This window comes from Zalophus californianus, chromosome 15, assembly GCF_009762305.2.
Source record: "Zalophus californianus isolate mZalCal1 chromosome 15, mZalCal1.pri.v2, whole genome shotgun sequence".
Classification (NCBI taxonomy): domain Eukaryota; kingdom Metazoa; phylum Chordata; class Mammalia; order Carnivora; family Otariidae; genus Zalophus; species Zalophus californianus.
The window spans coordinates 19,340,510-19,351,078 of NC_045609.1; the positions used below are offsets into that span (position 1 = coordinate 19,340,510).

At 49.6% G+C, this 10,569-nt stretch overlaps 1 protein-coding gene across 1 annotated transcript; it reads right to left on the bottom strand.

Moving 5' to 3' along the window:
* Positions 1–255: 255 nt before the first annotated feature.
* RHOU (ras homolog family member U) lies at positions 256–10,273 on the bottom strand. The gene is given in 3 exon segments (XM_035724246.1): positions 256–1,265; positions 7,941–7,999; positions 9,709–10,273. Coding segments are annotated over 3 exon segments (777 nt in total). The 5' UTR covers positions 9,971–10,273; the 3' UTR covers positions 256–809.
* Between the last annotated feature and the right edge of the window lie 296 nt (positions 10,274–10,569).

Sequence of the window (10,569 nt, forward strand, 5' to 3'; positions counted from 1 at the left end):
TGACCCTCCCTCCTCTCATGTGCTCTCTCTCTCATTCTCTCTCTCAAATAAATAAATAAATAATCTAAAAAAAAAAAAGAAAAGAAAGTACAAGAGCTTCTAACACTTGCTTTACTCCACATGGCATGTTGGCCCTGTTTATATGATGTCAACACAACTGGTCAAAGAATGAAAAATCCCAATAAACTATGTTTTCTTTTTGGTGTACCCAGGGCCACAGGGTTAGCAGGATGTGCTTTGCTGGTTGATTTTAGATCTTAAGCAAGCAGGTATTAGCATATGACAAAAGTGACTGGTTTGAGGTGTTGTAGGCAGAGGTCTCTCATTTTTTTGATTTTAGTCCTTTGAAAAGTTTTTTAAAAGTGTGTGGAGTCTTTGGGCTAAGAGTGATTCTCACCATAGCTGCCCAGGCGACATAACGCACTTGCAGGAAGGAGCCCTTAATCAAGGCAGGGTTAACCACACCATTTCTTCTTTTGTTCTTCTGTACATTATAATGTAGAAAAAAAAATTTAATTCTTGACACACAGATCCGAGGTGTCTTTTTCATATTAGATATAAATTAATCCAGAGGTCCAGAGCTCTACATTTCCAGAGTTATGAAAAATGCTCCACTGACTTCAAAAATATCTTGCATAATTAATAATCAGCTCGTCCCTAAGCTCAAACAAACAAGAATATCCAAGACAAGAAAGAAGACGTAAACTGAGAGCTGGACCTATGACACACACACGCTCTCTACACAGGTTCGGCACGATGAGAGGACTCATTCAGCTAATATATCTCCTACTGCGGGTTCCCGGCTGGCATCATACGAAACAGCAATACTTCTTCCACCAGGACTTGGAGAGGTTTTTCATTTTGTCTGGAGTCCTGCTTTTGGACTTCTTTGGCTGTTGCTGAGTGTCCGAGTACTGAATGCCCGCAACGATGGCCGCATCAAAGACCTCTTTGAGGTTTTTCTGAGTCAAGGCTGAACACTCAATGTAGGAGGCGGCTTTGATTTCCTCGGCACACAGCTTGGCCGCCTCTTCGGGCACGGGCTTCTCTTTGCATTTGTCCAGCTCGATAAGGACCTTGACGTCTTCTCTGAGATCCGACTGAGTTCCAACGAGGATGATGGGGGCTTTGGGACAGTGGCAGCGAATCTCTGGCACCCACTTCTCGCTGACGTTCTGGAAAGAGGAGGGGCTCACCACGCTGAAGCACAGAAGGAAGATGTCCGTGTTGGTTTAGCAGAGAGGCCCGAGTTTGTCAAACTCATCCTGCAACCAATTAAAGCACCCGAAAGTTAGCCTCTCAATCGATTCTCATCAGCAAAAAGACCATTTTACCATTTTTTTCCTTGAAAGGGTCTGGCAGGTCCGGTTATGGAAGGGCCAGTGCCTCGGAAAGCGATCCCTCCGCTTGCCAGCCCCAGGAAACCTGCCCAGTGCATTCAATGTTCATCAGTGTTCACGGCCCTCTGGCAACTCACCATAGGAAAAGTACTTACAGTGGGTGAATGGCAGGAAGCAAATTTACTTTCTCCAGCCTTCAGCCTACAGTACCCCAGATTTACTCTTTCAACTCTGGTACTTAGCTACACTTCTAGAATCAGGGTTAGCAGCCCATGGATGCCCAAGTCTCCGATCTGACCCCAGGGAACCCCAGTCTAACCCAGCTCCTCTCTTGAAGAATCCAGCCCTGCCCATTCTCGACAGCTGTGAGTGATGCCCACCTGGTCCCATCTGTGCTGCACACATTCAGGGCATGCACAGAGCACAGAGTAATGTCAATCAGACACAAGGACAGACCCAGAACTGGAGCTGAGGACCTCTGAGAGGCCACTCTCCTTAGCAATTCAGAGAGCCTATGCCTCTCAAAGTCACTTACAACAATGTGACTTACAATGTCACACTGGTTAATACATTCTCATTCTTGATTGATATACCTCTTTCTTCTTGCTTGATCTCTTTTTCTCCCTCCTTTCTTCCTTTTCAAACTTCCTTTCCCCTTCCCTTTTCCCTGCAAATACCAGGGACCTCCATGCAGCTTTGAGAAGATAACCAAGCATCATCCTGCTGAATACCTGCCAGAGTCATCCACTTGGCAGAAATGCGTGTTGGCCACCAGGCACTGTGCAGGGCCAGGGGAGTCAGCTGGGAACAGACAGACCTGGCCTCAGCCCTTGTAGAGATGGCCTCCAAACCAGCATTTCTTCATAGTCCCCTGCAGTGCCCTATTCAATGAACTGAAAGCTTTCACTCAACTCTCTCATAGGAAAATATTTACAACATCTCATTCCTATTTAAAATTTCTATCTGTAGGGGCACCTAGCTGGCTCAGTCAGAAGACATACTACTCTTTTTTTTTAATTTTTTTATTGTTATGTTAATCACCATATATTACATCATTAGTTTTTGGTGCAGTGTTCCATGATTCATTGTTTGTTCATAACACCCAGTGCTCCATGCAGGACGTGCCCTCCTCAATACCCATCACCAGGCTAACCCATCCCCCTACCCCCCTCCCCTCTAGAACCCTCAGTTTGTTTTTCAGAGTCCATCATCTCTCATGGTTTGTCTCCCCCTCTGACATACTCTTTTCTTCCTCTCCTGTTATCTTCTTTTTCTTTTTTCTTAAAATATGTTGCGTTATTTGTTTCAGAAGTACAGATCTGTGATTCAACAGTCTTGCACAATTCACAGCGCTCACCGTAGCACATACCCTCCCCAATGTCTATCACCCAGCCACCCCATCCCTCCCACCCCCAACCACTCCAGTAACACTCAGTTTGTTTCCTGAGATTAAGAATTCCTCATATCAGTGAGGTCATGTGATACATGTCTTTCTCTGATTGACTTATTTCACTCAGCATAACACCCTCCAGTTCTATCCACGTCGTTGCAAATGGCAAGATCTCATTCCTTTTGATGGCTGCATAATATTCCATTGTGTATATATACCACCTCTTCTTTATCCATTCATCTGTCGATGGGCATCTTGGCTCTTTCCACAGTTTGGCTATTGTGGACATTGCTGCTATAAACATTGGGGTACACATACCCCTTCGGGTCCCTACATTTGTATCTTTGGGGTAAATACCCAGTAGTGCAATTGCTGGATCGAACGGTAGCTCTAATTTCAACTGTTTGAGGAACCTCCATACTGTTTTCCAGAGGGGTTGCACCAGCTTGCATTCCCACCAACAGTGTAGGAGGGTTCCCCTTTCTCCACATCCCCGCCAACATCTGTCGTTCCCTGACTTGTTAATTTTAGCCATTCTGACGGGTGTGAGGTGGTATCTCATTGAGGTTTTGATTTGGATTTCCCTGATGCCGAGCGATGTTGAGCACTTTTTCATGTGCCTGTTGGCCATTTGGATGTCTTCTTTGCAGAAATGTCTGTTCATGTCTTCTGCCCATTTCTTGATTGGATTATTTGTTCTTTGGGTATTGAGTTTGATAAGTTCTTTATAGATTTTGGATACTAGCCCTTTATCTGATATGTCATTTGCAAATATTTTCTCCCATTCTGTCGGTTGTCTTTTGGTTTTGTGGACTGTTTCTTTTGCTGTGCAAAAGCTTTTTATCTTGATGAAATCCCAATAGTTCATTTTTGCCCTGGCTTCCCGTGCCTTTGGCGATGTTTCTAGGAAGAAGTTGCTGTGGCTAAGGTCGAAAAGGTTGCTACCTGTGTTCTCCTTGAGAATTTTGATGGACTCCTGTCTCACGTTTAGGTCTTTCAACCATTTGGAGTCTATTTTTGTGTGTGGTGTAAGGAAATGGTCCAGTTTCATTCTTCTGCATGTGGCTGTCCAATTTTCCCAACACCATTTGTTGAAGAGACTGTCTTTTTGCCATTGGACATTCTTTCCTGCTTTGTCAAAAATAAGTTGACCATGGAGTTGAGGGTCCATTTCTGGGCTCTCGATTCTGTTCCATTGATCTATGTGTCTGTTTTTGTGCCAGTACCATACTGTCTTGATGATAAGACATACTACTCTTGATCTTGAGGCCTGTGAGTTCAAGCCCCACATGGGGTGTAGAGATTACTAAAAAATAAATTAATTAATTAATTAAACTTTTAAAAAATAAAAAATAGAGTGAAATAACACTTCTATCTGTGGGTGCCAGCCTCACACACATGTCCTGTGATAGATAACTTCCCAGTGGCATGAAAAAGTGAAACGCCATCCAGGTTTTCAGTATGCCGTTGGCATACTCTGATTATTTGCAAACTCCTATTTACATGCACAGTATCCTGCATCTGTGGCCAGCCGTTCTGGAGGTGTAAAGGAAACCTGGATCTGTTTTACTTGAAGGCACTTTCATCATTTGAGGCTCCACAGTTCAGTTGTAGGGCAACAACCAGCTAACAGTACAGAAGTCAACCAGCTCAAATGCTCAGGAACAAATCTGGCGTTTCGTCACTGCCGCCTGTCAGACTTCTATACACGGTGGTTAAAAAAGAACAACCTGGCTTTCTTAGTGCCAACTTTGTGCTGAAAGAATCGACATAGAAACTCCACCAGGTCAACGATGGCCCAGCAAAGATCTTGTAATAAAACATTCCCTCTGTTCTCAGAGGCCCCAGAGTAGCACAAAACGAGCCCCACCTAAGGTCAGCTCCCTCAGGCAGCTGTAGCTCACTGTTAGAAGTCAGTCACCCTTGGCGGTGCCCTGCGAGCTGGGGTTGAATTACCAATAAAAAGAAAGGCAAGCGCAGGGGGGGGCTTTGGAAATCCAGCTCCCCAGACCTCTTGAGATTCTGGCTAAAGGGTTCAGGGAGCCAAGCAGAAATCAAACCCTCCTCCTCACTGCCTGACCAGAAACCCTAGATATTTGCTGAGATCAACACAACATACATCTGCATGACGAGGCCAATTGGAATGTACCCTCCAGGAGAGGTGTTCTGAGGCCCAGTGATTTACATGCACCTGCCAGGTCTGCAGGGAAGACATACAGAATTCGGTCAGGGACAGGGCGTGGTGGACAGGCCACTGAATAGTAGTGCTGGTCAAGCTGCAACCTGAGTTTTTGTATTTTTTAGCACAGAGATTTTTCCAAGTGCCTCATGGGTCAAAAGGCTGAGGAATTTTCAGCTTCTCCTGGCAATGCCACTGTGACCTCCTCTCATTTCAGTGACGGTCCCTTCTCTTATGCCAAAGGTATGTTCTCAACACAGTCCGTCTCTGATCTACTTTCACTTGAGTAAGACTGTGAGTCCAGTGTTAAAAACTCCCTTTAACATCTTCTATGCTCACCTACCTCCCTAACAAGAAAACCCAAAGACACAAAAAGCAATTTCTAGTTACTTATTCAGCCAGTAGAGCCATATTCTTGCTCTGAGCTTCCAGATGAAAAACCCGCATTTGGGCCCTGAGTTAGGGCTACCTGTGCTCACGCTCCCCTGGAGCTGGAAACAAGGTCGCACAAGTCACTTTAAGCCTATCCTGAGGACTGCCTGCAGGGCCAGGGGGGCGGGTGTTTCACTGGCTGAGTCATCATTAGGGAAATACAGCAGGTGTCAAATCAAGTCCCTTAAAAGGTTGTTTATCAGATCTGGACTAAGGAATAAGGAAGGTGGGAAAGAACTACCACTCTGACCAGCTTTGCTATTAGTCAAAATAAGTCCTAATGGATACTTGGAGAATAGGGGAAAAAAATAATCTTATCTTACCAGCTGTGTACTTTTCATAATTTTTGAGGTTGGTTTATGCATTCATTACATAATAAGGTATACTTTACTAACTAATACATCAGTTAAAAAATACAGTCAAACTCAATGAAAACATCACCGGGAGACCAGAAGAATAATTTCCAAATAAACTAAAGCTTACCAATTTGCACCAAAGTCCTTTTATTTCCCTAATTATAAACTTTTTTCATGAAAATATTTCCAAAATTATTCTTGCGCTTCCCCAGCTTTTAAAACAGACCATACTAAGGAAAAATCGACCTCTGCCTCAGTAACTCAGGATCATTTCTACAAAGTTTTTCTGATGGTTCTATGCCTCTTTCAAAACTGCCCAGTGGTTTTCTCCCCAGACCCACCTGTCCCGCACCCCAAGCCAACACTGCCTTCCTCCTTATGGCACTTCCCTGGTTTCTTTCACAAGTTCTACTAACTGGTTTATCTTCCCTACAGACTATAAGTCTTCTGAGGGGCAGGCCAGGACTTAAGGTTGCATTCCCCAGGACCCAGCCTTCATTTTATGTATCCATTATAAACCGTGATTAAGCCCTATTCTGCACCAGGCACCATGTGGGCCCCTAGGCCTAGAACCCCAACTCAGGAAGCCGGGTCCGTGACAAGAGTCAACAGCTAACAGGAGAGCCCCATCAGTGGGCAGGGATGTGCTCTGAACTGCTTGCTCCTCCCCTCGAGGGTCCCCAGGAATTGTGCCTTCTGGGCTTCCTGTCTACGGTCTTATTCTTGGGCTATCCAGCTGCCCCTTCTGGCGTTAGCAGGAACATCTATAATTATCCATGTGCAACTCTGACCCCATTTTAAAGATCAGAATATCAGACATGTAGTAGGACAAAGGTTCTTACTTTATAAAAAGCAGTTAAGCTTTCATGACAAATACCATGAGGGCATTCAGAAAGATTCAATATTAGAAGAGCAGTGTTCTTTTGAGTTCTCTTTCCACAGGCAGGAAGATACCCAGTGCGTTTGCTTTTTTCTGCTGCCACTGAAGGGGAAACGGAGATGCTCCAGTGCAGAAGGGACAGGGCCACCACTAAGGCCACTCTGGCCACCACCAAACCCGTGCTGAGCTGGGGACCAAAGCTGCCCAGTCTTGTGTCACCCTGAGTTTTGAAAAATAAACCTGTGAATTTGCTGTCCCAGGGTAGGCAAGCAGTTTGCATGAGGCACTTGGGAATGCTGGAAAGCGAGCTTCTTAAACACAGATGGTCATGTGACAACACCTCAGAAAGTGAGGTGGGCACTTTTATGTGCCTACAAAGGGCCCCTCAGCATTTGCTCTAACAAGGACAGGAAAGACTCCATGTTGATGAACTGTCACCCTGACAGACTCAGGAGGTGGCACCCTGGGTTCACACAAAGAACAAGGAGACCTCAGTGACGAGCACCGTACCAAGGGACGACTGGCTGATGATGGGTCCCTGGAGCTCGTCAGGGAACATCCCAATCCCTGTCCCTCTGGGTCATCCAAGTGCTTGACCCTCAAGACAAGAATAAACGTTCACAATTTGGAAAGACTAAGTTCAGATTCATTCATTCCCCCAGCTCAGGAGACCTTCGACACTGTATCTCTGCTTCAAAGGATGGGGGTGGCCCTAGAGAGTCAAACCACAGCTCAGGGAGGGAAATACACCCACTGACAAACTCCATCTTTTTTGGGGGGGGTGCCTGGGTGGTGCAGTTGGCAGAGTGTCTGGCTCTTGGTTTCGGCTCGGGTCATGGTATCAGGGTTGTGGGATCGAACCCCGTGTCCAGCTCCACACTCAGCGTGGAGTCTACTTAAGATTCTCTCTCCCTCTCCCTCTCCCCCTCCCTACCGTGCTCTTTTTCTCTCCCTCTAAAATAAATAAATGAAATCTTTTTTAAAAACCTCCATCTTTTTCTTGAGCACATTTAATATTTGGCGTGTTGACCTCTAAGATAATGATTCTATCACCATCTTATTCTGAGAAATGATCACAAAGCATCATTGATAATTTTTAATATAAACGAGACAGTAAATAAGATCAGAAACTCCTATAAGAACTCCCGTTCTTGACCCTATTGTCCCCTTGCCCTGACCATGCAAAGCTGGGCCAAACCCTGTTTTAGGGGTGCAGAGCTATCTCCCTTCCCTGCCACCTTCTAAAAGGAGCAGGGCTGGGGCCACTTCACGAGGCTTTAGAATGACCCAGTTATGGAGGGAGGTTATTCTGAGGCCCAAGGCCAGTTCCCTTCCCAGCCCTGAGCCGCGATGACCCACTAACCTGCCCAGCAGTGTCGCAGAGCTGGAGTCTCACAGGCCGCCCGTCCACAGACACCACAGCTGAAAAACAAGACGAAAGCAATGATCAGGGGGTGGGTGTCCTTTAACCCCTTTCAGGAAAATAGTGCTTTCAGCTGCAACTCCCATTCTCCCTCCAAACCCTTCAGCTATTCTGGGTCCCCTAATGAATTAAAGACTTGCCTAAAACAAGGAGGCCCCACCGAGGCATTTTTGTCTTCCAAACGTCCAGGGCTGGCAATTCATTGTATGGCCGGGGCTGAAGCTGCAAATCCCTGAGCCATTTGAGGGCACCCCAGAAGGGCCTGCGCTTTTCGCTCAGCCCTGGAAGATTTATTTTCCTGTCACACTCGTTTCAAACAAACCCAAAACAACACTGGGGGGCCGGGGGGGGGGGGGATGGGAACCAACCTTGCCGTTTTAACTCAGTGGAAAACCTCACAAATAATTCTGTTTTCCCTTGGGAAACGTTCCAAGACTTCATGGTTTATCATAAAATTGTAGCTTGTTTTGAGAACATGAGCAAACACAGGCAGCCTGCATTGTCCTGTTTATAGAAGAGGGCACTGCTTATCTCACCGCGTCAGCTCAAAGGGAGGGTTAACACAGAAAAGAAGGCCTGCCCACCTTTCCACTGGGATCGGGTACTGGGCAGGGGCCTGCATGGGAGCACAGCCGGGTTCTATCTGAATTAAGCACTCAGGTCCCTCTAAGTGCAACTTTCTAAGTTGCTTTTAATGTTTACACGAGTCAGCTGGGAGGGAAAAGGAGGAAAAAACAAAACCGTTTGGGTGTAAACCCATTAGTGTAGCAGTTTTATCAAGGGTACCTTTGAGGTGGAAGAGAGCAAGCCCTTGCCATCAGGCCCTTCTAAGAGGTCAAGAAGCATTGTTATTGTTATTGTTGTCCTTTAAAGAACAGAGAGAGTGCTTCACTGTGGATTTTAACTTTTTAGTAAATTTCAAAACCACTTGAAAAATCCTTTATCTTTGTTTCCACCAAACCAAAAAACATAGCACACCATACATAAGGGCTGTAAATAGCTTAAAGAGACACTGAAGAGATACTAAGAAACAGAAACAGAGCCAACGGGGGAGATGGAAGAGGGAGCAGTGGGAGCAGGGAAGAGGGACGCAGAAGAAACCGCGTTGACTCTCCAGGTTTAATCCAGACCTAAGCCCTTAGTGCTCTTTTCACTAACTCAACTATGTTCTGCCGTCTCTGTGGCTCTTCAAAGTGGAGACGCCCCTTCCCTGTGAGGGAAGCCACCAAAAGGAAGGGACTGACTCTCAGGGCCACAGGTAATGGCACCTGCGCGTCACCTTCCCAGGGAAACTCGGCAGCAGCGCCAGCAACGTCGACCTGACGCAACTTTTCTACGCAGCAAACTGACCAGGCAACCTGAACTCGACCTGTTCGTTACTAAATTGCCGTATCATTTCTTTCTGCACAGGCTCCGTCTCCCGTACCCCGCCCCCTCCGCCGGGCTCCCCTCTTGGGGGCTCCCCGTCGCCCCGCGGTCCCTCAGGTGGCTCCGCGCCTGCCCCGTCCCCGAGGCTCGGGAAAGGTGCTGCGCTCCGCGCCGGGTCCGCTTCCCAGCTGGAGCCCGGCCGGCCCCGCAGCCTCCTCGGGGGCCCGCGACCCTCGCGCCGCGCTCCCTCCCCCACGCCCCGCACCCGGGCCGTCAGCACCGCGCCCGCGGACTGCGGCCACGCGCCCCGGCCCGAGAAGCGCCACCCCGCCCGGCTCACCCGAGAAGTTGTCGAAGGCGGTGGGGATGTACTCGGTGGGGTAGCCATTGGTGGTGTAGCTCACCACCAGGCTGGTCTTGCCCACGGCGCCGTCGCCCACAAGCACGCACTTGACGCCGCGCCCCTCGGCACCGCCCGCGCGGCCCCGGCCCCCTGGCGCCCCGGGCCCGCGCCCCCCGCGCGCCCCGCGCTCCCGGCGCGGTGGAACGGGCGGCGCCTCGCAGCGGCCGGGAAATGCGGGGTCCCCCTGCTGCGGGGGCATCGGTGCGCGCCCTCGGGCGTGCAGGCGCGGGCGAGCAGGGCCCGGCCCGACCGCCCCTCAGTCCCGGAGCCCTCCGGGAGGGAAGAGCTGTCAGCGACCGCTGTGAGCGCGTGCCCGGCCCCCGGGAGCAGCGCTTCCAGGCCGCACGCTCCCAGACAAAGGCGGCCGGGGAGGGTCGCGGCTCTGGGCTCCGGCGGCGCCACCTGGCTCTGCTCCGCGCGGTCAGGGGACTGCGGGCCGAGCGCCGTGGAGCCCGAGCGCTCTGTCTCCTCCCGGCTTCCCGGCGACACGACGCGTGGGGGGGGGGGGGGGGGCGGGGAGGGGAAAGAGGCGGGTCCGGCCCGGCCGCTCTGTCCCCGCGCCGAGGCCACAGCGCCCCCCGCCTGCGCGCCGGGCCCCTGCACCCGGGCCGGAGGCGGCGCTACGCCGGGCAGGAGCGGAGCCCGGACGCCGGCTCCCGGCCCGAACACGGGCTGCGGGGCGGTAGGAGGGGCCGCCAACACCCACTCTGGGGATGGATCCCCAACGCCCGTGCTGGGGCTCGGCTCCTGTAGGAGCCGGGTGGCCGAGGGCAGCATCCTCCCCGGAGCCCGAGACCG